General features: G+C 35.0%; 2 protein-coding genes and 1 long non-coding RNA gene across 7 annotated transcripts; 1 reads left to right on the top strand and 2 right to left on the bottom strand.

The window, feature by feature from the left end:
* The first annotated feature begins 677 nt into the window (after positions 1-677).
* On the top strand, positions 678-12,738 carry LOC147793364 (uncharacterized). The gene is made up of 7 exons (XR_015418686.1): positions 678-914; positions 1,009-1,111; positions 1,416-1,679; positions 3,174-4,021; positions 4,128-4,214; positions 5,364-5,469; positions 11,171-12,738. It is a non-coding gene; the product is annotated as an uncharacterized LOC147793364 (long non-coding RNA).
* On the bottom strand, positions 7,603-11,016 carry LOC111788132 (transport inhibitor response 1-like protein). The gene is made up of 3 exons (XM_023668350.2): positions 9,821-11,016; positions 9,129-9,630; positions 7,603-9,048 (listed from the first exon to the last, which is right to left on the bottom strand). The coding sequence occupies exons 1-3, from the start codon at positions 10,417-10,419 to the stop codon at positions 8,266-8,268; spliced, it is 1,884 nt and encodes a 627-aa protein (XP_023524118.1). The 5' UTR covers positions 10,420-11,016; the 3' UTR covers positions 7,603-8,265.
* Positions 12,739-12,744: 6 nt separating the features above from the next.
* Positions 12,745-25,218, bottom strand: LOC111788114 (protein ALTERED SEED GERMINATION 2). 5 transcript variants are annotated; one of them, XM_023668313.2, is made up of 20 exons: positions 25,011-25,218; positions 23,861-23,929; positions 22,744-22,821; positions 21,867-22,001; positions 21,660-21,767; positions 21,370-21,498; positions 21,036-21,151; positions 20,811-20,928; positions 20,200-20,305; positions 19,008-19,150; positions 18,756-18,923; positions 17,997-18,107; positions 17,277-17,388; positions 16,266-16,609; positions 15,368-15,458; positions 14,912-15,007; positions 14,756-14,826; positions 14,542-14,669; positions 13,561-13,679; positions 12,745-13,153 (listed from the first exon to the last, which is right to left on the bottom strand). In XM_023668313.2, exons 1-19 carry the CDS (start codon positions 25,080-25,082, stop codon positions 13,598-13,600), a joined length of 2,277 nt encoding a protein of 758 aa, XP_023524081.2. In that variant the 5' UTR covers positions 25,083-25,218; the 3' UTR covers positions 12,745-13,153; positions 13,561-13,597. The 5 variants fall into 5 exon arrangements, with proteins under 5 accessions (XP_023524081.2, XP_023524083.2, XP_023524082.2 ...); XM_023668315.2 differs by having other exon boundaries at positions 16,266-16,513; XM_023668314.2 differs by having other exon boundaries at positions 19,032-19,150.
* Between the last annotated feature and the right edge of the window lie 1,536 nt (positions 25,219-26,754).

Raw genomic sequence — 26,754 nt, 5'->3', positions numbered from 1 at the left:
TGGGTTGCAGGTTCAAATTATTTTTCAGATTGGGTTGCGGGTTCAAATTTTTTTTATCACATTGAATTGTTTATATGTTATTGCAAACTCACAACAAATATTGGACAACGACTGTTATATTATGAACAACTGTGACTCGAAAAGAAGGCTTGCGGTTCTAGGAAAGGGGAACGACAATGTGTGTATAGATACTCAATTCAAGTTGGATCAATTGACCTTAAGCATACTAAACTCGGGCTCGATCCGACCCACAAAGTTCCTAAAAAACTAAACCCGACCCAATTTTGTAACCTATCTAACCTAACCTAATCCTTGGAATTCGAGTTAGATCGGTTCGGATTGTCATGTTCATTGTACACCCATACATAACTTTGTATGTTCGAAATTTAAAAAATTTAATATCTTTGAATTTTTAACATCTAAAGTGTATTTTTTAAATAAAATAATAATAATTTCTATCTTTCACAAAATTTTGAAAATAGATTAATTTTAGGAAAAAATACATAATTCAAACATTATTTTAAAATAATTTTAGAAATTTTAATAATAATATGTGAAGGCGAAGTTATTATTTTTTAGTTGAAGATATAATAATTAATGAAAATAAAGCTAATTTAATTGTGTATAATTTATCTCGATTTTTTAAATTTTAATACTAAAAAAAACAAAAACTCTAACCGTATCCTCACAGGCGTTCCCGGGTGAAATCATTTCTTTCCGATCACACTATCTTCAAATTAAGCTCCGTGCTGTCACGGTTGGCGCTCTCCTATGGCTGGATCGTTCTCTCGAGTGCTTTGAGGCCTTTCCTCCGACCTCCATTGAAGCTGCTTCACCGCCGCTTCCTGAATCCTGTCCACTTGTCTATCCATCCATCTCTACTTCTGTTCTTCCGCGGCAGCGTCTGTCAAGTTGTAAGTATACTCAAGATTGCCTCTGAAAATGACTTTCGTCTAGGTTTTGGCGTAACTTGGAGGTTGTTTATGTTCGCTAACAGTTTGTTTACAGTCAATGGATTCTTAGGTTTTCTGATCGTGGAAGAAAGATGATTGAGAGATGGCGAAAGATGGCGGCTGAGGGGATCGAGATGACTGAGGATCTCACGAGAAATGTATAATGTGGTAGCATCTTGAGTTCTTGATTTTCTTTTGATTCTTAATGTTTACTTTTGTGTACTGTCTTCCCGTCCTGTAAATTACATTACGAGTAGCATTGCGCGCCAATTTTCGAACAGTGTCGCGAACTTTTTCGTTAGTTCGTTAATGTTTCCACTTATGATCCATGTTTGTAGAATCATAATTGATCTGAAACAGTAAGTAGTCCGAGTTAGCTGTGTGCTAGAACCACAACTTCCATATTTTCGAACGCATTTCACGATCTTTCTTTTTTTCCTTTTTGTTTGACATTGAAAACAGGGCCTAGTGTTACTAATGCCGCTGCGCGAAGAATTACAGGAGGAACTGAAGTTCTCACTAACGTTTGTTGTGAGAAAATGTTCCGGGAGAAATGCGAGAACGCACCAGAACAGCAGCTAATGCTGGCTTCTGAACACTACTACCTGTTCGCATCTGCTGACCAGTTATGCGAACGCTATATCGTCATCTGCAAAACTTCATTGTGTCGCGATGATAAGCCTATTCTCCATGAAGATGGCGAGCGTGTATTGGAGCTCTTACAAGGTATATTTGATTTTTATTCACATTGGAGTCTGAATTGCGTGATTTTATGTACTTTTCTCGCTGGCTTTTGTGGTTAATTTATCCACCAGCTCTCATTTTGGTATACGAACTCTCCAAAATAGACATTAGCTTTCGTAAAACAGAATATGAACTTCTAATAGAAAAGGCTGAGCTGCGATTGGTTTCGAGATGTCCCTAAATATTATTATTAGACAAAAAGCTTCTGAAATGAGAGCTTACAAGAATAATGATATGGAAGTTTTCCTTTCTCTCAATTTGTATCTTTTACTTGAGGTAGATTCAACTCTGAAGTCAAAGCGGTGGATGTAACTTCTAACATTTTCCAAAAAAATTATTGAGCGAATGCATCAAAATGCACGTGGTTTTGCTTGTTCTTGTTGCTTTGTATGTTTGTCATTTGACGATGCTGTAAAACTGAAAAGTCGGATGATCAGAAGTCAAACATCTGATATATGGATTTGCATGTTTTTGGTTTTGCAAGCGTTTTTGAGATGCTGAAGGAGTTATTAATTCTGAACATTTCTCTTTTAATAGGCTTGGGAGTTGCGATGCAACTAATATTTAGCATAACACTGCTCCATAGCCTGTAATACACATCCACCTCTTCCCCCTCTCCTTTCTCGTCTGACTTGGCTACTTTTGAATATGGAGTGAGATCACTTGCTGGAATTTAGGTTAAGATCAAGCATGGGTAGACCTTTTGTAGTGGCTGGAATTCACGACTCTCTACAATGATATGATATTCCTTACTTATAAACCCATGATCATTCTCTAGACTAGCCAATGTGGGACTCCCTCCCAACAATCCTCCCCTCGAACAAAGTACACTATAGAACCTCCCTTGAGGCCTACGGAGCCCTCGAACAACCTCTCCTTAATCGAGGCTCGACTCCTTCTCTAGAGAAGTATACCCTTTATTCGACACTTGAGTCACTTTTGACTACACCTTCGAGGCTCACAACTTCTTTGTTCGACATTTGAGGATTCTATTGACATGGCTAAGTTAAAGGCATAGCTCTCGTACCATGTTAGGAATTACGATTCTCGACAATGGTATGATGTTATCCACTATGAGCATAAGCTTTCATGACTTTGCTTTGGACTTCCCCAAAAGACGTCATACCAATGGAGATGTATTCCTTACTTATAAACGCATGATCATTCCCTAAATTAGCCAATGTGGTACTCCCTCCCAACAATCCTCAACATTCATTCCGTATTTTAACTTCAGAACTTCAAATTACCTGCCTGTAGCATATTTTCGGAAACTATATAATAAACAACCATAACAACTATGATGCTCTGCTGATAAAGATTCAAGGGACCTGTTCTGTACTATGTCCTGCAGGCGCATAGTACGGGTTCTGAGGGATATATGAGCTTTTACATCATTCATTTGAGAAACTGTCTAAATTTTTTATCGTCTACTGTAACTTTTGCAATGGATTTATGATTTCATTCTAATGTTGATAGGTAGGTCAACCAATAAATCCACTGAAGGCAGACAACTCATGACCAATTAAAAATCAATCCCGCAGAGAATGAACAGGTTATCTCTGTGGTCCATGCATTCTGGTCAATGTGGTGTGTTCTCTGCTAGTGCTCTGAAAAAGCTTTAAAGAAGTTTTTCAGCAATTCAGTTCATGATGGGCACGGGTCAAAATTCCCACCGTCATAAATGAAATCGAATTTCCGGTATTGCCTAGTGGTTGATCTTTGGTGAGATGTTATATCTTGTCAAGTATCTGGAAAGGTACAATAAGAATGTGATACAGTCACAGTATATGGAATCACAAATTTAGTTCATGATGAACAAGGGTTAAAATTTGAGCATCATAAATAGAATTTGCCTACGCCGTCTAGCAGTTGATCATCGGTCAAGATTTTATATCATGTCAAGAGCATAGAAAGGTACAATTAAAATTAAAACATTGAAGGATGTCATGGTATATGAGACGGCAATTTCAGCCTGTGATAGAACTTCGGTTCACCATCATGAAAGGAAATTATCCATGTTGCCTAGCAGTTGATAATAGAGGTGAGGATGCTAAATCTTTGTCAAAATTTTGTGCATTGAAGAATGTCATGGTTTGTGGAATCCCAAACTCATTTCTCTGTTCATTATTTGCGATTTACATTGTATTTAATATGCATAAATACAAACAAAATACTAAATGATAAGCTAAGCTATCAATGGTACCTATAATGTCATAAATGCTAATCACAGGTGTATTATCTTATACTTTTGCTAGGCAACTTCATATTTACATATGAATCTTTTGTTTCCTAGCATGGAAAGAGCTGAATTTAAAGGCTTTGAGGTGACAAGTTTAGAAGAATCGTCAATTGCAAGTGTGAAGAAAACACTATCAAAAAAGAAACTGAAAGAGCTTACACTTTTCTTTCCTTCTTTTTTGCATGTTTTAGGGTCCCGAGCCAATGAAGTATTGTGCAGAATGGATGACTATAATGAAGTTGAAGTCGCAGGACAAACCGGTCGGAATCATACAGAGAGTTAAGTATCCACTAACACTTCTAACAGTAATAGTATTAGAACTGCTTGAGCTTACAAAGACATTTTAGTTTATCAATTTGGGACTAAAATAAATCAATAAAATACAACTAATAAACTCAGATAGAATAAATGGGTCCACCCACTTCGAATTAGGAGTTTTATAACCCCTTTGAGCTTGGGCTTTAAGAGGCACTCTAGTCTCGCAAGTATGCTAGGACCCGCTTAATGAGTATGGGGGTTGTTAGCCATTGCATGCGTATGGTTGATTAAGTTAAAAAATATTAGAAATATCCTGTATGGTTGTCTTAAAATATTGCATCAAAAGAAAAATAATCTAAAGTAGGTTATAATGTATAATATCTTTAACCAAAATTATGTATAGGCCGGCATATGATTTTTCTTTTGTTGTTTTTGCTGTTGAGATTTGCAACGTTATTATCATTTTCAAGTTAAAAAAATATCATTTTTAGTAGGTTCTAAAGTTTGGGGGGGATTGATGATAATCATTTTGTTTCTATGTTATCTACTAGTGAAAAGTAAAGTTACCCGATAATACATCTTTATTCAATAGATTGGCTTCATCGAAGATAGAAGAGGCTCCTTTTGTATTTATTCATTTTTTCCATTAGATAAGGACCCCATCTAAAACTTTTTGTATTATTGGACATCCACATAGAAGAGGGAGAATGAATATCATAAACCCTTTTTATTATTGGATACTGGCACTAAATCCACAAAAAATAGTTAATAAAAAAACTTGATTTAATTTTATAGTTAAAACTTCCAAGATTTTATTTTAGTCCTAGTTTCTTTTTCCATGTGTTGCAGTCCTACAAAATTGATCGAAATTATGTTGGCCATTTTTCTTTTCATAATGATGATCCATTTTGAAATTTGATATTTTTTTCATTTTAGTTTGTTAACCAGCCTTTATTTATATATATATATATATATATATAATGATTTAGTGTTTATACTTTCAAATAGGTAACAATTTGGTCTCTAAATTTTAATATTTAATAATTTTATATTTAAATAAAATCAAAAGAAATTATGTCCCAAATATATCATATTCAAGATATATGTGGAGAGTTGTCTTAATAATGAAACTCCATTTCTAATTATTCTCCAACTTTGACGAATCATAGACTTCAGAACGTGCACAAAGGCCAATCGCAGCTTCAGATTGAAAGGAATGGCTTAATCGGTCGCTGGAAATAGCTTCTTGCCATCGTGGGGTTTCCTCCATGGAAGGTAAATATTTCCAATTCAAGAATTTTTTTGAGAAAAATCTGTTTTTAAGATTGCATATGGCATGACAATAGCAAATACATATTGGGTTCAATCTTTCGGGAAAAAAAAAAAAAAAAAAAATCGCTAGATACATGATTTGGTCCCTATTAAAAGAAAAATTGCTAGATACATGGTTTGGTCCCTATATTAGTGTGTTTCTTCAACGTAGTCCTTATGTTTAAATTTTTTTTTTTTTTTTTTTTTTTTTTTTAATCAGTTGATGGTAAGGTTTAATGACAAGAATTTAGAGACCAAAATTTCTACCAACTTCTTAGAAATTTGTTGAAAAATTAGAATTAGAAAATTCCTTTAAGTAGATGACCTCGTTCATTTTCTAATACCTTTTCCAACTCAATAGGGATATATTATACAATATAAGCTTATTATAAATTCAATTTTAATATTGATCAAGAGATGGGATATAATTAAAAAAAAATTTAAAAACATGAGGGATTAAATTGAAAATTCTAAAACGATAGTGATTCAATTAAGAAAAAAAAAACCTTAACGTTTAGACTAAAACACATATTTAGCCTATAAATTAAGGTAAAAGCCACTTATTTAATCCTGAATAAACTTCAACTTTATAAAACTTTCAATTTTGTCTAAATGTGAATAAGCGGTAAAATTAACCTTGCCTCCCAACAAATTAGATTATGAAAAAACTCAACCAATAAAATACCCGAACTCTAGTTATACAAATGCTTAAACTAAACTACTCAATTTGCACAAATCAAACTAGTAAAAAAAAATCCAAATGTTCAACTAAAATATATAACACATCAGAAGAACTAATATGCATGAGCAGAATAGCATCATTCATCTACAAAAATGACCCAACTAGCCAAAGAGTAGAGAAAACATAGTTTGGAAACTCGATTAATAAAAAAATATTAATGGTACCATTAATTTAAGTTTTTGTTGAATTGGATATAATTAAATTTTCAATGTTAAACTAGGAATAGAAGTAAAAGTTTCAAATTTCATTAACTTTTTAAGTAGGTATGACATGCTAACATTTTGACAAATTTCTCGATAACTATAACAGAAGAAAATGTAACGCAAGAATGCATTTGGAGTTCAGATAAAAACGAGTTCCATGTAAATAAATATTACTAGAATTGATCACTGAATCCATCAGTGACGTTTGTGGTGTCTCCATCTCTAAATAGTGCATCTTTACAACTCTCTAATTTCTTTAAATTTATACCATTTATTTATCCATAAAATAAAACGTAATTTGTCTTTAATTTCTTTTAACTTGTAACAAATAATTTGACCCATTGCAGGGCAAACGAAAAATCTAATGGAAAACAAAATCTTAAAAAAATTAAAAACTGGGGATTCTTTACTGTTATTTTGCTTTTGTCATTCTCTTTCAGACATATTATCTGGGATTAGTTATAATGGGATTAGGATGTTCTATATTAAGGGGGGAAAAAAGTAATTTCCGTTCCTGACTTCTAGGAGCTTCAATTCTTATCCTTTCGCATTTCCAACCAATTACATTCGACCTCCTCATGATTCTCCCTCCTTGTATAGTAAAAGGGAAGGGTAGTGTGGGGTGGTGGCAGAAGGAGCATACGCTGTTGCCAACTTGCTTAGACAACATAAGGTTAGACAAGAAAGCAAAGCCTCAGCTTTGCTTCCCCACACATTCAATGCCATAGATGCACAGTCAGAACCCACTTTGATGATGGCATTGTCTTTTATCTTCTTCCTACCAAGGAGTGGTTCTTTGTTTCTCTCCTAATAATGAAAGAGAGAGAGAGCCCACTGTGATGGATGGCTCCTTTAAAACGCAAACTCAGGGGATGTGACAAATCATCAAATGATTGACCCTACAGTGACCTATGAAAACGCCCAATCCACATTAAACTCTTCAACAACCCACCCCCCTCTCTTCTTCTAATCTTAACAAGCTCTCACAGTTACACAAATTCAACTTACTTCACTGTGAGAAAGGAGGGTTGAGGGGCCTCCAAGTTGTACTTCTATAACATCTTCCCATAGTCATCAATGTCCATATCACTCTCAATTGATATCGAAATCAAAAGCAGAGACCTTACCATTAGCTAGCATATGGGAATTCTGTCCATCAATATGTTTTAGCATTTATTACTAATCTAACCTTTGCTGATAATTAAACAATATTAAACTCCACAATCAGGTTCTACACTTGGATAAAGAAAACAACATCATCATCAATTTTAGGAAAGAGAAGAATCCTACCTCGGTTTTTAGTGTCCGTCCTCTCATCAATGGCCTAAACCATCTACCGTAGGAATCTAGATAAACAAAAGTTTCTTGTAAGACTGTTTACCTGCGAGGATCCCCTTGCTATTCATGACCTTTAGAGAAGATTTTGTTCTTAGTTCATCAACCCTCCAACGTTTTAAAGTTCTGTCTCGATTCAATGGACAACAAGACCCACTTTAAGGTTATCAAAGGCTTAAAGTCAGCTCTTGCTCTACAACCCCTGCCTCCTCTGAACCTCTCTTGTTTACAATTACCGAATGCAGATTTGCAGAAACATTAAGAGTTAGAAAAATACTGATATGATAACATTCTTTAGTCTGATGAATCGGATAGGAATATGCTTCAATATTGAACTTTCTGCGGTGATTCTGACCCAATAAACAGATGGTCAAGCTTGTTAAGAGGGGAGACAGGAATCTTGTTTAGGGCGGTAAAGGACATTCCTGGAACAGTGTGATCTTTTGCTTAACCAGACGAAATAATAGGGAATCTAAAATTCTATAGGATGTCTACACATGCTGGAGCATCATCCCTTGGCCCTTCGAGAGATCGATACATATACAACACAGGAACATAGTTCTCCAAATCACCCATCTGAGGAAGGTGATCCGACTCCTGATTATCATTCCTCATAACTTCAACCACTAAGTGAGGCAATGCTCTGGCAACCTCTTGGCAGCCATAGCGAGACAATTTACAATCTGACATCCAGAGGAATCTCATATTGTAGTAATGATGCAAACCAGATCTTAAGGCTGCATCGCCAAAAGGGCTATCTCTGATTTCAAGTTTTTGCAATCTATGACAGCCCTCGAGCACATATTTCAATCCCAAATCACTGTTTCCAGCAAAAGCAACTGATAGGGTTCGAACCAGTTTTCCGTACTTCCCGATGTAGCTGAAAGCACGATCTGTCAATAATCCAGATATAGCAAGCCTAGTGAGCTTCTTACAGTTGATAACAATGGCACCAAATCCTTCATCCATGGGTTCTCCAGTTTTATGGTCTGGTTGGTGTCGTCCCATAATACACAGTCTAAACACCACAAGATCTTGGCAGTTCTGTGACATAGCTACCACAGCTGCATTGGTCATTCTCTGGCAGAAGTAGAGGATATATTGCAATCTCCTGCAACCCTCAGATATTGCTTGGAACCCCACTTCCGAAATAGGGCCTTCGCCATCTTCTCGAGCATCGGCAGGAAAAACTCTAAGTTCTCGTAGTTCCTTGCAACTTGAAGCAACAGCCTGAAGTCCTTCGTCACTTATCGAATCAAGCGCCTGCAATAGAAAGGAAAAAAGGTTAGCCCTGCATGCCAGATTTCTTCCTAACTTGATATCTCCATCCAAAAATCACATACCCAGAAAGTCTGGAGCTTGTGGCAGTGGCTTATAACTGGTTTGAGTTGTTCAGCAGTTATATTTGCATAGCTCAAATTCAGAGTGGTGAGATTAGCACAAACTGGATAGATACAAGGTAGGTAATCAGGCAGAATGTCCTTGAACCCAGAGAGACAAAGTAAGGATTTGCAAGCAGCAAAAGCTGAGCCATAGTCAGGCTCTGACTCCCCATTAACCATAGCCTCTGAATTACTGAATGAACCAGTTCCAAGATGTGTTAGATGAGGAGCCTGAATCATCAAACGGTAGAGCTGCGCAATGGAAACGTGACGATTCGCCCCGAGTTTCTTCAAGGACGGGGATCGACTCACCAACATCTCCAGTGCCTCAAAATTAATGAGACACTCTACACAATCAAAGATCAGAGATTCAAGACAAGTTTCCTTCTCCGGGAAACAAGATATCCAATCCACTTCATCATCAGTTACGTCTGATTCAATCAGATCAAGTACTCGAAGTTGCCTGAAAAAAACAAGATTACCATTAGTAGCCCCCTCCACATCCCCACCAAAATGCAGCATCCTTCTAAACCATTCTACAACACATCTTTACTTGAACTCAAAGAATCCATCACCCGGAGCACACATTTTTGAAAGACAGACCAACAAAGGTACTATTGAAAATACAAACTCAAGGAAATTTGGGGGCGTACCTGCATCTGGAGGCAACAACGGCAACCCCGCTGGTGCCAAAGCCTTCGCAGCAAAACAAGACAAGCTCCTTAAAGGCAGGAAAAGACTCGGCCAGCAGGGCTAGATCGTCGTCCGTCACAGACATGCGCTTCAAATAGATTTTCTCGAGCCAAGGGTAGGACTTGGCCATGGACGCCACCCATGGGGAGAAGTGAGCGCCCCAGTCAGGAGGCATCATGTTGAAATCTGCGAACCGGGGCTTCCCTTTGATCGTCACGGACCGAACCCGGTTGAACCGCGACATAACACGGCGAGGGGAGACAGCATAGCAGTTTCCGATGAATAAGTCGGATCGGGTTAGTGCTTCCACTCGGTACCACGACTTGCAGACCAACGACGCCGCGTTCCGGTCCTGCCGGGAAGTGAGAAAGTGAAGCACGTTCTCAAGAACATTGTGAAGCACGTTCTCAGCCGTGCCACACCCACCAACGTCATCGGAACCACCGCCTCCGCCGCTGCAATTCCGCGTTTTGTTAGCGGCGGCGGCGGCGTCACTACCCAGATCCAGAGTTGGGGGCCGATCGTTGTCTTGAGACATTTCTACTTGCTCCACTCTCATGTAACTAACACAAATCACCAACTCCACTCTTATTCTCAAAATCCCCCCTTCCGATTTGGGAAAAGAAAAGACAACTTCACATCAGATCATGAATTCTGGGCCTTGGAAAACAGAGAACGGATTGTGAGTTTGAGAGGAGAAATGGAGTTTAGAAGAGATTAGTGTAACAGATCACAAGGACGGTGGAATATGAACTGTGAGCTCTGCTGTCTGTATCTCTGGCCATTGGGATTCTTCAGTCTTCTCTCTCTCTCTCTCTCTCTCTCTCTCTTCCCTAATGGTTCCCACACAGCTGCTCTATTATTTGGGACTTTCCCTCAACAATCTTGTCCTTTCATCTCAATTCTTACTTTTATAATTTCCTCCATATTTATTGCCCTAAGGCTAAAAACAAGTACTCATTTGTTTCAGAAAAGAGAAGGGGGGGAAACGAAGATAAAGAAAAAAAAAAAAAAAAAAAAAACCCAAAAATTTGTGGATCGACCCCCCTAGTTTAGTCGTAAATTACAGAGTGCACATGAAGCGGCATCGAGAATTTACACAGCTCACGCACATAATTGAGGTCGAACATTTACCAGATACCGTTTGTCCTCTACTGCACTTCCCAACATCTTTTGATTTGTGGTTTTCATTTCATTCTGGGATTTTTTTGGAATTTTCATATATTTCAATCGAATATACCCAAATCAAATTGATATTATTTGCATTTAATTCTAATAGTCCCAACGAATAGTGAATTTGTTAAGTGCAGATTAGATAAGGGAATCGGCAGGGTTCCAATATTTGTGTGGCATTTGATGGAAGCTGAACTGGTGAAGATAAGGAAATGCATGTTTGTTTATGACTCTACTTCAACTGTTTTTCCTTTACGAGGAATTGAAATACGCACTCCCCTCCGTACTCTTTCCAGGTACGTAGCCGTATATTTTAATTATTACAAAATTATTTGTGAGTGACAAAAATGACCCTGGAGTTTTTTTTTTTTTTTTTTTTTTTTTCCTTTTTTTCTTTTTATCTAAAGGAGAACTCTGATTGTGCATTCAAAATAAAGCCCTTTTAAGGTTCATGGGGCCAATCACATGGGCCTATTCGAAAATAGGTCAATAGTTGAGTTGAGGGTCGCCCCAATAGGAATGACCGACCATATACACATCCTCATTCAATAAAATGCAAGGGAAAAAATATATTGGAATATGACTTAACCAAGATTCAGGTTCAAATTTGGAATTTTTTAAAATTTAAATGGTTAGTTTTCTATTATCTATATATAATTTCCACTGGGGTGGTATCTTGTTTTGATAATGATTTTGAAAATTAGTGACATGAAGACTTCAAGTTAAGGTATAGAGGTCGATGATAAAACACTATTAGCAAGCGATAGAAAAAGGAAAATATAGAAGATTTTAGCCGTGAACTGTAAAGAAAAGGAGGTGGCGGTAGTTATGAACATGAATGAACCCTACATTTTTGCTTATTTTTTTGAATAACTCCTAGGAATTTGCTTTTGGAGAGCATGTTGATTTTTAGATGAGGTTAATTCAGTCCAGATTATATTTAAAATTAGGATCTAGCCATTATTCAAAAAGAAAAAAAGAAAAAAACAATTATTAGAGTAGTAACTATTTACAAATTTATAGAGTGGTGGGGGCCTCTAGGCGGTACAATGGGAAAAGCCCAGGTAAGAGTGAAGCCGGTAATGGTAGCATTATTGTAGCGACTAGGGATAGTCAGGTCGAGTGGGGTCGTTGAGTATATGGATCTGCATACAACCGGGCCAATTATGTAATAAATTATCAATACGAAGCTTACAAATTCCACTTCTTACATGAATTGATTGAGACCACTCAGATCAATTCTCATGGATAAGGAGATTAATTCTGTCTCATGAATAAGGAGTGTATGAATAAGGAGTGTTTACCGGAGAGTAAAAGAGTGAAAGAAAGAAAAGAAATTTACCTCGTTCAATCAGTCAAAGGGTTAAGGTTTCTTTCGTACTTCCTGTTCAGTCTCTTTGTAATTACCTCTAAAATGGCCCAAAATCCCGAGAAAATGTAAATTTAATTAATTGAAGCAGCTTTTGTTAGTGAAAAAGAGAAATGGCACAAAATCCCGAGACCATTTGATCAATTCATTCTCACTAGCTAACTACTCTCATATTACTTTCTGTAATATATAGTTAATCCTATATTATTTAGTATATCAATTTCATTATCCTATATTATTTATGAATAATATGATAGTATAGAATATTACCAATAATTCTGTATGTGCAAATAACTGTAGATTAATTAGAAACACTTTGATTTAGAGAAACTAAGAGAGCTCTAAACAAAATAGCTATAATAAAATGGAACGAAGGCACATGCCATATACATGTACTCAGAACTCGATTAAGCCGGCCTTCATCTTATTCTGTACATCATAACGTTAAACATCACCACATATATAGAAAAAAGAAAAAACGAAAGCGACGAAATTGTAATGGAAGGAACGGCAAGTTATAAAAGTAGAAAACTGCAGAAAATAAACATTTACAATAATTTACAAAGGCAAAAAAGAGGAGAAAAATTAAATAAAATCCAACACCCTTGAAAATAGTAGCTTGGTTGGTAAATGTTCTATAATGAGAACTTGAACAAGGTTTCTCATGACCTGACTCATCCCATAGGAGTCTGCTTGAACGATATGTTCGGTGCGGTAACCGCTACTAAACCAATTATAACTAGTCCAATTTCTGTCAAAAGAAAAAATAAAAAATAAAAATTAGTACCAGAGTTAAATTCTTATGAGCTTTTGGTAAAAGGAACGCGTTTTAGATAACATAATTTGTTTGATATCATGATCTAAAATCAAAGATTAGTATATAATTTTGTTTAACCAAAATTCACATACAAAGTATGCGTGAATGTGTGTGTGTGTGTGTGTGTGTGTGTGTGTGGAGGTCGGCATCACAGGACAACTAATAAGATGCCAACAGTGGTGCACCAAGGGAACATGACAGGAAGTTGTGAAGTGTGATTGCTTCCTTGAGCACGTGCGTGAAAAGGCTTCAGAGGAATCCCTCTGAAACCTTCTTTACTATGATTGCACGTGAAAGTAATAAACATAGAAAATGTGTGTTTTTAATTTGAAGGCACTTACCTGCGTGAATCCCATATAAACTAATAATACTAGAACTTCAACTCTGAGCACATTCAAATGGATGAAGGCTCCCTTCTGAGAAATCATGCATCCTAAACCGTTCTAAAATTTCAAAAGGCCTGTTGCAAATAAAAATTCATAATTTCCTTAGTAATCATCACAAAAAAAAACATAAAATAGTACACAATACTTGATTGGGATATATATATATATATATAGCTATCGATAGATAGATACAACGAACTGGCATATGCAAAATAGGAAAAAAAAAAAAAGGGATGCTACTTAGTTACACGAAAAAGATGAGAAGATAATGGACGAAGAAAGAATAACTGGGTATTTGGTATTTCTCCCTCCATTCCTTACATTTGGTATCAGAGTCATGCCCTAAACTTAGTCGTGCCAATAGATTGGTAAATCCTCATATGTCGAACAAAGGACTCCAAAAGAAAAGGAGTCAAGCCTTCTCGAAGACATAGTTAAAAATGACTAAGACTCCAAAGGAGTCGAGCCTCGATTAAGGGGAGGCATACTTTGTTCGAGGGGAGGTGTTGGATGATGAAAGTCCCACATCGGCTGATGTAGGGAATGGTCAGGGTTTATAATTAAGGAATACTCTCTCCATTGGTATGAGGCCTTTTGGGGAAGCCCAAAGCAAAGCCATGAGAGCTTATGCTCAAAGTGGACAATATCATACCATTGTGGAGAGTCATGTTCGTCTAACCGAAAAAAAAAAAACAATTCTCATTGTGGCTACTAGGGGATATTGAAATCTCAAATGTTGTGAGTTATGAAGTGTATATTTAAAACGGTCGAGAACTGATATGATGATAGAAATCATGTGGTCAGTTATTTATTTCAAAGCCTCTCATGAAAATCAAAACAAAATGAGTAATAAACCTCTGAGCCAACAAAACTTTGCATAATAAGTGATGCATATTTAACATATTTTATGAAGACCAAGGGATCAATGAGGCTTACAGTATGGCTTCTCTATTACGGCACAGTCTGCGCTGATTGTTCTCTATTGCAGCCAACACATCGGCAGCCTGCGGTCCGACCACTCCACCAGCAACAACTGAAGGGACCGGAGCAGTTGGAGTCCATAGCTGGGAGAGACGACGACATCAGTAACACTCGGAGAAAAAGATCAATGGCCATTTCACAACATTTTGTCATACATAATAGAACTTACCTTTATGGTATTGTCGATCCCACTAGTAGCAATGGCACAATCAAATGGATGACTTTGCACGCAGTTCACAACTGAAAAAGTGGTTTTGTGCCATTTAGTTTCGGATTGGGTTAAAATGATAACAATTCATCTCTAGAATTATACAATGATATTTACCAGCTCCATCTCCAACGAGGATTTTAATCAGTCTACCAGTTCCTTTTTCCCAAATAAACCATCTCCCATCATCACTTCCACTGGCAACATATTCACCTGAAATATCATTTTAATTAGGTTAACAAAAAAAATCAACACAAATAATAATCCAATCTTTCCACATTCATTTCTTGGAGTTTAATTATCATGCAAAGATAACGTAATACATACAAATTTAAGGATGAAATTCAAATTTTAGGGAAAAGATAGGGTTGATTGCAAATATAAGGATGAAATTGACAAAACCCTAATAGTGCATAAAAGAACTTTTAATTTAACTTAAATGCAATTTCCTCGGGGTGAAATAGGCACTATAAATAAAACAAGGCAACAATTATACACCCAAAGAAACTTTCAGGAACCTAAAATTTTAACAATTTATAATACAATTTGTCGATCCCATGGTTCGGTGAATACCTCTTTGCCCGAGAAAACTAGCTTGTTTGATATCAGTTCCGATATTACAATGACCAACATATCTTTGCTTCATATCAATGACGGGTTCAGGCTGCATGTAATATAACACAAAGCTCACTCAGTATGAAGATACCATTACATTAACTAGGGTAAACATACAGAAGCAAATAATATTCCAGTCCAGACAAAAGACAAGAAGATTCTGGGTACTAGTCAGTTGAAAGCAAAAGTCATGGTTTATAAATAACTTATGTCATGTCATAATCCACCTAATGCGCCCAAACAAGTGGGTCACTTCAGAAGAGACTTTTGTTTGTAATAGCTAAAAGTCATGGTTTAGCTAATGAGTATCCATTTTTTTCCCCCTCATTCCTAATGAGTATCCATTTGAAACAAATCGTATTTCAACTTTTTTCTGTGTATCCCCGGGAGATAAGGGAGGCTGTCAATGTAATCATCCGGAAACCAAAAGTTAAACTTACAGATTTGTCTTCCCCGCCCCCTATTCTTTCCAGAAACTGAATTGCAAGTAAAAATACTATGGAGATAAAGGACAGTCCCTTGGAAAATCGAAAATTGGCCAACCAAATTTGATAGAACACCATACGTCATACTGAATTCTACTGGCACGGAGTTCATTTATCATGGACCCAAGATATGCATAATACGCAATAATAGTAGTGGTTTTCTCAAATGTTCTAAGAAACCCCAAATAATTGAAAGTGGCAGAAAGCATCTATTTAAACATGCATAGCATGTGCCATCTTGCAAACTTCTCAATCCAACGGAGTCATATTTGACTGCAACTTAAGTGGCAGCATAAACAGAATTTTTAAAATTTGTAAAGGAAAAGTTATGAGGAAATTCGTGAAATTCAAAAGAAAAGTATTACTGGAACCTGATAAAGTATTCCATCGTTTTGTGATGATGAAGGAGACCCACAGGTGCCATTTGCGCCAACCCTTTCTCTCGCAGGATCAATTCGTCTATGTATTCTAAGATTTAAACTTCCTTGTAGAACATTGGAATCAACATCATGGGCTTCATCACCTGATAAAGTTTCGAAGTCCAGCTCCACCTCCTCGTCATAGTCAGAATCTTCTCTTTCCGATCTCAGCCCATCTTGTGAGACATCACTATTTGCATCTGAGCGGTAAAGAAAGTCACTTAATGATAATACTCCACCTAACGGTGCTGATCTTAGAGCTCCATCATTGCTTTTATTTGATTTTTCTGATTCAGCTGGTTACAATATAAATTAATAAATCAAAACCCTAAAGTGAGCAGGAAAATAGCAAGATGCAAAATGTTTAAACAAAGTTCACAACATCACTGTGAAGGCATTTAAGCCTCGCAGTCTACAACAAACAAACATTTTGAAGGCATTTAATGATAAGCCAGCATTTCGCACAAATAAATATACCTTAAGAACAAACTACAAATTTTGAGAGATGATATTTTGAATTTGCAAGACTAGGAAACAAGACCTTCATGGAAGATGACAGGGAAAAAAAAATTCATCTACTAGTAGGAGTCAACAAAAAGCACGCTGATTTCAGTTAGTTACAACGGTTGATTCCTTCTTCCAGCCATTATTCTTTTAAAAAACAATTAAGGAGAAGAAGTATTGGTAAATACGGATAGTACAAACAAACAAAAAAAAGAGCAAAACAACAATCTAGCAATGCCAAAAGGATCTACAAAAATGAACTTCAGTAGAATAAATCGTGTAGTTATATAAAGTAAGATCAAAGATTGGTGTGGAGCAGTTCAGTTCTCTCAACACCGTAACAGCAATGCATTTATTTCAATCCCAAAATCCTCCACTGGAAAAAGTTTTGATGTTCAACTACTGAGCTCTCCCAGACCTCACTCAAAGATAAATAAAATCTTCTAAACAATCATTTACCTGCAGCAAGGTCCCTCTTTACACTTTCCACCTTCTCCGCCACTTCAGGATTAGATGGGGCTAAATACTGAGCAGCAAACGCAAAATCTAGGGCTTCCTTATGTCTACCCAGCTGCAAGAGAAGAATAAAAATATAAAAAAGAAGGATTGAATCTTTCACTACAAGTTGAACCATTTTACAGAAGTTGGAAATGAGAATCCAACTTCTTCAGGAGTGTTATTCATTTGTTATACTAATTAATTATAAATAAAAATGATATATCTAGATTTGAATGGAATAAAATGTTTGTATTCCGATTAATTAATTCTAAGGTACATAGCCTTCTTAAATAATAGAAAGACTCAATGCATAAAAGAAAAGGATCATAACAAGAACAAAATAAAATCATTTAATGATTTTACAGCTACTTGACATATTTTCAACCAACCATATCTATAAATCCTCCTGAAATGATAAACTAATGTTAATATGAACAAATGACCGTAGCAGTCCTAACTTCCACCTATAGATCAAGACCAACATGTAATTTCTGAAAATTTTCAAATATTGTTGAACAATTCACACTTGCGAACAAACAAAACAATTTTACTTCAACTATGCACCAAGTAACCTTTGAGACTCTTTATTTTATCTTAAACCAGAAAAGTTATGTAAGAGACATAGCTCCCCAAAGTACGAAAACTGAAGCAAGTGGTAGCATAGAACAAGAAAAGAGTTACCTGTGATAAAGCTTCAGACATGTAGTAATGTGCTCTGAAAGAGGACTGATCAATTTTCCTAGCACTGTAACAATCTCTTATTGCCATATGAACATCATTTTTCCACTTCCGCTGAATAAATTTCAACTTTCTTAATTAGAAACCAAAGAAAATACTAACAGGTAAAAGTTTATAAAAGTAAAGTAATGAGGAAAAAAGTACATCAGCCCAGATGCTCCCGACTAAAGAAAAAATTGAAGTAGATAGTAATTCTATCCTGACCCACGGAGAAAACTAATGGTCATTTTCAAACTTATGGCTGCGATATAATAAAAATAAATAAATATAGAAATGGAGGCTAAGAACCCCTAAATTACCACACATACTGAAATGCCTTTCGGAAGCTTAATTCTATTAAAAAAATTGAGAATATGGAGCCACTGAACCAAACCACCAACTTGTTGTGAGCAGGAGATAGTCAAAAATCACAAGGAAAAAATATTAAACGATTTCTTAAAAAAAAAGGTCCTACAATGGAGATTAGAAGATTCTTTGAAATTCCTTTTGTAGAAAGGCATCGACTCCTTTAGTAAAATATTTGAACAACAAAAAAACCTCTTACATTTACTAGCCACAATATGTTCTCAAGGAATATCCATAACCACCAACCCCACAAAAATTGTTTTCTTAGTACGAAATATCAAGAAAAGTGGAAGACCAAAGATTGTGGGTACATAAGGTAGAATTTCAAGCAATAAAACTAAGGAATTAAACATGAACCTTGAGTAATAAACCAGCACGTGTGCATAATGAATCATGCTTGAAAATAACTCCAATATTACGACCATATCCATCCAAAATTTCATTGCATGCCACAATTCCACCAAAGTAGTTCCCAACCTCCGTGCATTTTTCAGCAATTTGTAATAATTTTCTGCATTTATCAAGCTGAAAAATTCTTGATCGATTATAAATTTGAACCATTCGAGTAATAACATTGTTTCATTTGAAACACTCATATGAGAATCACACCTTTGCATTAAGACCACAACTTACAGGCAGACTATTGGATAAATTGGAAATAGGATACTGCAATTCCAATCCATTGAGTATGGGAGTGAAGCTCATTAACTTAGATACATCTCCTGATGTATATTGCATCGTACTTTGCCCAGCTTTGGGGGAAAAAAAATATATAGATCAGAAGAACTAAATCAAAACACATTAAATATCAAAATATTCGTTAAAAAATACAATAGTTGGCATTATCTAACTGATAAATAAAACACTGATTGCAAACTCAAACAGAAAATTCACAATAAGATGCGTTCTTAAGAAAATCAACATAACTTGGCTTTGAAACAGCCATCATCTATGTAAAGTGCATAAAATGGCATTCTACAGAAAATTTATAACAAGTACTTGTAGATGCAGGAGTGAGAACGTGATGATTGGAAATAGGATGACTAACCATGTCATGTGGAAATGTGATTTGGTTATAGATTTATTAATTATCTAAGACCCAATAACATTCTTTAAAGCCTAATTAATTGTATGAAGCTAATTTACATGTATTAAGAATATTTTACTTAATATGTTAATTCATACTGAATTTAAAACTAATTTCTAAATAAAAGTTCAATAAAATATATGAAGTAATAATTTTTACGTTTTATTTTCATGTCTATGCCCAAGTATTATGGGTTTAGGATGCCTACTCTCCTCTAACCATTACTGCATAAAAAATGCACCTTTACTATAATCATAATGGTCAATAAACAATACCTTGACTGATAAACTTTTTCTACTACTATATGTCCCTAAGATTTGGGTTTAGTAGTATTTAAACGCCTGAATTTTCAAACTTGACTGTTTAGCCTCTTAGTTTTGGTTTTAGTTGTGGTCCCTCCATAAAATTTTAATGTGACATTTGTTTTTTGTAAGAAAAATACTTTTCTTTTTCTCTCCCTTCTCCCTCCTCTCCCCTCCTCATTAGTAATTAATGGAAAATTGGATGGAGGGACCAAAATGCAACTAAATCCAAAACTCATGGGCTAACTTTTGAATTTGAAAACTCATGATCCTTAATGCTACCAAACTCTAACCTTCAGGACCAAAAGGGTATTTTTCCCAAGAAGTTACCACGAAGAACAAATCAAAATAGTGATAAAAACAAATAAATAGGAAGTATGAAGTGCAAAAGAAGCTAAATATTAGTATGTACCATGATTTACATTCATCAAATATACATGTTCTCCACTGTAGCTAAGCAAGATCTCTTCTCCATTCGGACTAAAAGTAACATGAGTCAGATGCAAACCCGAGCGAACCTAAAAAGAGAGGGGAGTGTGAGATACGGTGTTTGAATTGGTAGAACCAAAGATGGTTAGAAATCTAGCAACAGCAATTACATGTTTTTAAAACAATAAAGTGCAATTCTTACAAATTAAAATAGTCCATTGGGGAAATGTCGTACCAAAAAAGTTTTGGAGACAAATATAGTGTACTGCTAAATACATGAATATATTGTGAATTCTCATTTATAAAACTACTAATTATGCGCCATCAGATTAACATAAACAAAAGGTTTTTTCTTTTTTTTTTTTTCTTTTTTTGCGCAAGTAGAGAGAAACATTTAAGATATGCATCAAAATCATGGGTTTTGCAAAATATGAGACATGGCCATACTTATTGACAAGAAGAACCGCCTTTACATCTCAGCTTGTATACACTAAATTGACTTTCAAGATTATTACTACTTGATAATGTTTCCCGTAATAGTATGCTGTTGCCAGATTGATGTTGACTATGATTAATAGCAGTTCCTGAACTCACCCGATCCGAGAGATGCATTGGACAGAAGTAGTTAACACAAGGAGGTGGTGACATCCTTTTCTGGCTGGAAGACAAGGGTGGCAGCATCCTTCTATCATATAACCGTGCAAATGCATCACTGCATATAAAAATCAATAGAAGTTGAAACAAGAACAGTTAGACCCTCATACTTTTTCTTCCTTTTCAGCGATTCCTCTAAGTGGAGTGCCAGCAATAGCAGAATACCTTCCACCAACTAGAAGTAAATGAGGCCTAGTGGTACTAATGTCACAAGATTTTAAAGCTAGGGTTTGTCTGGGAGGATCAGCCAGAGACCTCTTTGCTCCACACCGCAAATCAAGCTGCCAATGAGCTTAACGTGAAAACAATGAACCCCAAAAACTGATACCAATAAAAAAATACATTATGACAAGGAGCCAAAGGGTTGCATAGGCCTCCCAATAGGAAAAAAATACATAAAAGATTAATTACAAAAAAAAAGGAGAGAAAATAAAAACTTCCCAAACCACTTGATCTTTGAACGGAAGACACAGAAAACTCTAGAGAAAACAATACTTACAAGAACATTATGACATTCTTGGTGAGAGGCTCCATCAGGAGGACAAGACATGCCCTCTCGAAAATCATGCTGTCTAAGAGTACCATCCTCACTAGCACTCCATACTACATTTGGATTCCCTATTTCAACCTTCAATGACATGCAGACGAATATTTTAGGAACAATAAATAGGTTTGCTTAACCAATATTTACATAATGCAACATGATCATTCATAGTAAATAAATTATTTCATTACGTGTAGTAAAAGATACTTTCAATACATAGTTCCTTCAGAGTTCTCGACTCTTACAGCTAATTTTTTTACTCTTCTGGTGTGACACTGATACAGAGCTGATGACGCTATGGCATTATCATCATGTCCTCTACCTCTTAAGCGAGATAAATTAAATAATCGCACCTGTTAGGAAACAAACCCCGCCCAAAAAAATGTAAATCATAAGCAAAATCCAACTGGCATCAACATCCATGAGAAAATTTACACTGTAGCATATTACACCTCTGCATCCCCAGCTCCCGAGACCACAAGCTCATCAGAAGTTTCAGGAACAAATTTTGTACAAAATATGTTTGCAGAATGTCCAGTCTCTACAGAGTGCAATAGCTTTCGACCAGAATAGTTCCAGATATTTATCTGCAAAAAACATGACTAACAACTAACTTCGAGAAACATAATTTTCTTCGAAGGATGGAAGTTAAAAAAAGATTAACAAGCCACTATGCAACATGAATACACATTCAATTATCATCTAACAGGTAATGTAGAGTATGCTAAATCTTCATTATCAATTTATCGTAACTACTTTAACTTGATTTGATTCCGAAAAAAATAAGCTGAGATATCCCGTGCTTTCTCTTATGGTGTCATCTTCATTATCAAGTCCTAAAACTCTATTCTTCTGTTCTTGATTCAATGAAAATTGCTCTAGAAAAAATTTGATAAGTCAAGTTCGAAGAATTTAGAAACTACTCATATCCATAAATTTTATAGGACAACATTTGCCATCTCAATGTCCAACTGAAAGAAAACATATCATCACACTCTCAACTCAAACTTTTGGCATTTGAAGACTTATCCGACAGGCAGCATATTGTCCAAAATTGTTTTGGTCCAAAAATAGTTGTCACTGAGAAGAACAGTCAGTGCTCCTCATTCCTCACTAACATGCACAATAAATACTCATACATTTTCATAAAAAGTCACAAATAATCTATACAATAACAGGTTTACTGGTTCAATCTTCAAGAATAACCATCTGGTATCCACTACATATAGTCTAATGATAACATTTTCCTATCATCAAAAACTTGAGTCGTCCACAGCGACTGTAGATCCAGGTAAACAAGTCATAGAAATTGAAGGATAACTGTCTTACCCGAGTATCATCTGATCCGGATATTAAAAGAGAACCACTAGAATTCCAGGCGACAGCATTAACACACCCCTGGTGCCCCTGGAGAGAGAGAAAGAGAGAAGGAAGGTATTTAATTAACAAACAAGGAATTACAAATTGACAGGATAGAGACGGCAAAGAACAATGGAATTGTAAGGGAATGGAAAAACAACAGTTGCACATAATTTTGAGAAACAAAAAAAAAAAAAAAAAAAAAAACAAGATCATGCATCCAACCTAAAGAGGAAAGACTCTAACAGTCTCTCATTCTTTAAAAGATGAAATTCCTCATCCCATTATAGTAAATAGGTTATATGCATCACCTGGAAAATGTCGTCTTAAAGAGATTATGACAGCCCAACCTCAATACCATTACTTTCAGAACCCAAAATGACTAGTATTAGTTAAAAGTGAGGGCTAAAGTTTACAGGCTTCCAGCTTCCACATAACCATGTTGGAGAATCAACATCAAATACAGTTCTACAATATCCAATAGAGACAAGGGGGGAAGAGAACAATAGCAATCTGAGCAGATCACAATGACTCATTTCTCATGCTACTTACTAAGACTACCTCCATCAGGTAAATAATGAACCCCCTTTCAGAATTCCAATTTCTGTACCACATTAATACGATAGTCAATAACTCGTCCCATACGGCTTAAAACAACAGATAAGACGCAAGGTGCAATTGAAATAAGCAATGGGCTGATCATCTCCATCAATATTAATCTTCTGACATATCTAGAAGTATTTTATCTTCATAATGAACAGGCAAGGAAACCAGCAGTATATTAAATGCTTAGGCAAGAAAACTTCGATTTTTGTTAGATAGTCCAAGTATCCTCACCTAACAGTCATACTACTTACCTAATAGACATTAAACATAAATGACATGGAACAAACCATAAAGCAATAATCTTAATGGCATGGATAATAATACTAATTGCTCAGTACACCATGCACTCGACATAATATACATCATAAAATTTATAATTAAGAATACATCACTGATAATTTCACAAAAAAAAAAATTAATAATGTGTTTTAAGAATAATGTGAAAAAATCACAGCACATAGAAACTAAAATCTATACCGACCTCCAGTTCCTTTTCCTGGGAGAGTCTTTGGATGAGTGATGAGTGCATCTGCAAACTATAGTTGGGATTCTGCATACATAAATGACTTGGAAAAATGAAACAAATTCCTAAGAGGAAAAAAAAGTAAAAGCTTCACAAAAGCAGATTTCATCAAGCAGGCCTTATGTTTCAGTATTAAGTAAAACACATAAAAAAACTTTTCCCTTTTCCAAAAAGCAAAGAGTACTTTACAAACATTAAAAAATAGCATATAACATACAAAACGAGCCACCAAGAAAGAAAAGCCAAACAGAAACTTTAAAGTAAGAAAATAGCATGCTGACCTGCTTTTCAACGTACGGTATAGTTTTTATACAGATAGTTCCTTATGTATTTATGGATGGATGACGAACATATTAATCTTCGAAACTATGTTTTCTTATAGAAAAGAAAACAAGAGAGTGAGAACATAAGAAGAATTTAATCCGGAATTTTTTGCAGAATAGACAAACTGCAATATAGTTCGTGCCTAAGGATCATAGTTTTTTCAACTTGTATTGATATACGGACACGTTTTTTTTCATCGTTTTTTTTTCAAGGAAAACAAAGAATACTGCATCTTTTACAAATTTAACAAAGAATATCTCTATGCAATGAATTAAAATGCGTGGAATTCCATGAGTCGTAATGAAAACAAACAACGACTGCAATCTAGGTTCTTACTACTATTACCCTGCTTCAAGTCATGAGTCTGACACATCAAGAAACAGGATCAATGAAGTCAAACAGACGCACTCGAATGAGAGTTTCTTTTAGCAATTTCAGAAAATTCGAAATCGACCAAACCAAAATTGCATTGCTTGTCGTCCACAAACAGCCTTCAAACAATCCAAAATCTCCGATGTTCATCTCATATAGATACACTTCTCAGTTCGCCTCCAACAACAAAAACAATCAACTAAATCCAATAAGGCGAGTGATATATCTAAAATTCACAGGATTCTACACAATCAACTCCGCACAAAAGAACGTTCACGCTCCAAAAACCAAAGACGCATACAATTCACATCCAATCCATAAAATCAATTCTACTAACTCGACACTTGAAGTTAAACGAATGCAAACCCGATGAGAAGGTAGAAAAAGATGAAGAAAAATCAATTACACATACTTGACGAAAGTTGATGTGCCTGCTCTCGAGCAAACCGCAGACGTTACCATCGTGAAAGGCGAAATCCTCCATGAGATAAGGGAGAACTCAGAGAAACCCTAGCGTGGAACCAACTCCGACCGATTATCTGCAGTTGCAGCAGTGAAGGTTCCGATCATTCTACAATTTTCACGCTCCCAGCTGAGAACCGTCCCTATGGCGTACCCAAATAAATATATAGAGTGCTCTGTGGGCGAATTAGATTAAGGTCGTGTGACAACTAATTTAATTAATTTCCTGGATTATTCTTTTTTTATTATTTCTTTTTCTTTTTTTCTTTTTTTTCTCCAGAAATATATATAAATATATATCGTGAAAATTAATAAAATAAAATAAAAAATTAACTGTGTAAATCAATTTAAAAATTATTCATACTTCAATTTTTACATATTTATAAATTTATTTAAAAATTGCTTATGAAAATAAATATAAAAAATAAATTGATACAATTATAAATTCATAAACTAATAATAATTTAAGATTTTTGTTAATGTAATTTTAAAGTTTATGAATATAAATATTTATTTTACTTTTTACTTTTTACTTTTACCCATGTAATGTTGAAATTATGATAAGAACAAATTTACTGATGGAGATAAATATTAAAAACACGGAATTAGGTGATCAGTTATTAACACGAATCTTCTCTATTTGAGGGTTATTATTGAGATTTCTCGCAAAATAAACAAAAAAAAAAAAAAAAGAAAAAAAAATCTAAAAGTTTCCGTAAATAAATCAAAATTAAATTAACATTTAATTAATAAAAAATATTTTAATAATTTAATAAAAAATAAATTGAAGTGCTATTTATTTATTTATATGAAATGATAATAGATCAACTATCATCGTCAAGCTTCAAAGTTTAAAAACGTGTTAATTAGAAAGAGATTTTCACACCCTTGTAAAAAATGTTTAGTTCCCTTCTTTAATCGATACGGGACCTCTTAATTTACTTCCTTGGAGCCAACGTCCTTGCTGGCACACCTCCTAGCGTCTGGCTCTGATACCATTTGTAACCGTTCATGTACATCGCTAGTAGATGTTGTCTAGTTTAACTGGTTGCATATTGTTATCAGCCTCATAATTTTTATACGCGTATGCTAAAGAGAGATTTTTATGCCCTTTTAACTATATCACTGGTTTAATACCCTAAAGTTTTTGTGAATTATAAAAAAAATAAAATGAAAATGATGCGGTTTATGGGACCCACATGTCACATCAGTTTGAAAATAATATTTTCGAGATTCTATTTAAAAATAAATAATTAATTAATTAAGATTTCTTAAATCTTTTTATTCTTATATTCCTATCTATACAAAAATTGCATATTATAAATCGAGAGAAAATGTGTTTAGTCATTGTTTGTGTATATATACATATAGATATGCTCTCCTATATGTTCTTACTGTCACTTTTATATAATAATCATTCTAAATTCAATTTCGACTAGATTAAGAATTTATTTGAATTTGAACCGGATTAATAATTTATTTGAATTTAGTTTAGTTCAAATAAATGAAAATTTTTATAAATTAAATTGATTAATGAATTTTCAAAAGACTAAATTGGATTTTAGTCGAATAAACTCAAAATATTTGTTTTTAGAAAAAATTATTTATTTTGTTTTTATATAATTTTTAAGAAGATAACCTTTTAAAATATATATTAAAATTGAAGTGGTTATTAAATGTTTGAAAATAAATAA

This window comes from Cucurbita pepo, chromosome 2 (assembly GCF_057944985.1).
Source record: "Cucurbita pepo subsp. pepo isolate OVF chromosome 2, ASM5794498v1, whole genome shotgun sequence".
NCBI lineage: Eukaryota > Viridiplantae > Streptophyta > Magnoliopsida > Cucurbitales > Cucurbitaceae > Cucurbita > Cucurbita pepo.
The sequence above is the reverse complement of the archived record's forward strand: the minus strand, read 5'-3'. Positions and strand labels throughout refer to the sequence as shown.

Excerpts from the sequence above, each read along its gene's own strand:
- LOC111788132 (XM_023668350.2), bottom strand. The coding sequence starts at position 10,419 with ATGAGAGTGGAGCAAGTAGAAATGTCTCAAGACAACGATCGGCCCCCA. Across the intron at positions 9,631-9,820 it reads GTTGTTGCCTCCAGATGCAG|GCAACTTCGAGTACTTGATC; the intron begins GTACGCCCCCAA and ends TGTTTTTTTCAG. Across the intron at positions 9,049-9,128 it reads ACAAGCTCCAGACTTTCTGG|GCGCTTGATTCGATAAGTGA; the intron begins GTATGTGATTTT and ends TTTCTATTGCAG.
- LOC111788114 (XM_023668313.2), bottom strand. The coding sequence starts at position 25,082 with ATGGAGGATTTCGCCTTTCACGATGGTAACGTCTGCGGTTTGCTCGAG. Across the intron at positions 22,002-22,743 it reads CCGGATCAGATGATACTCGG|ATAAATATCTGGAACTATTC; the intron begins GTAAGACAGTTA and ends TGTTTTTTGCAG. Across the intron at positions 20,306-20,810 it reads CAATGCATCTCTCGGATCGG|GTTCGCTCGGGTTTGCATCT; the intron begins GTGAGTTCAGGA and ends CTCTCTTTTTAG.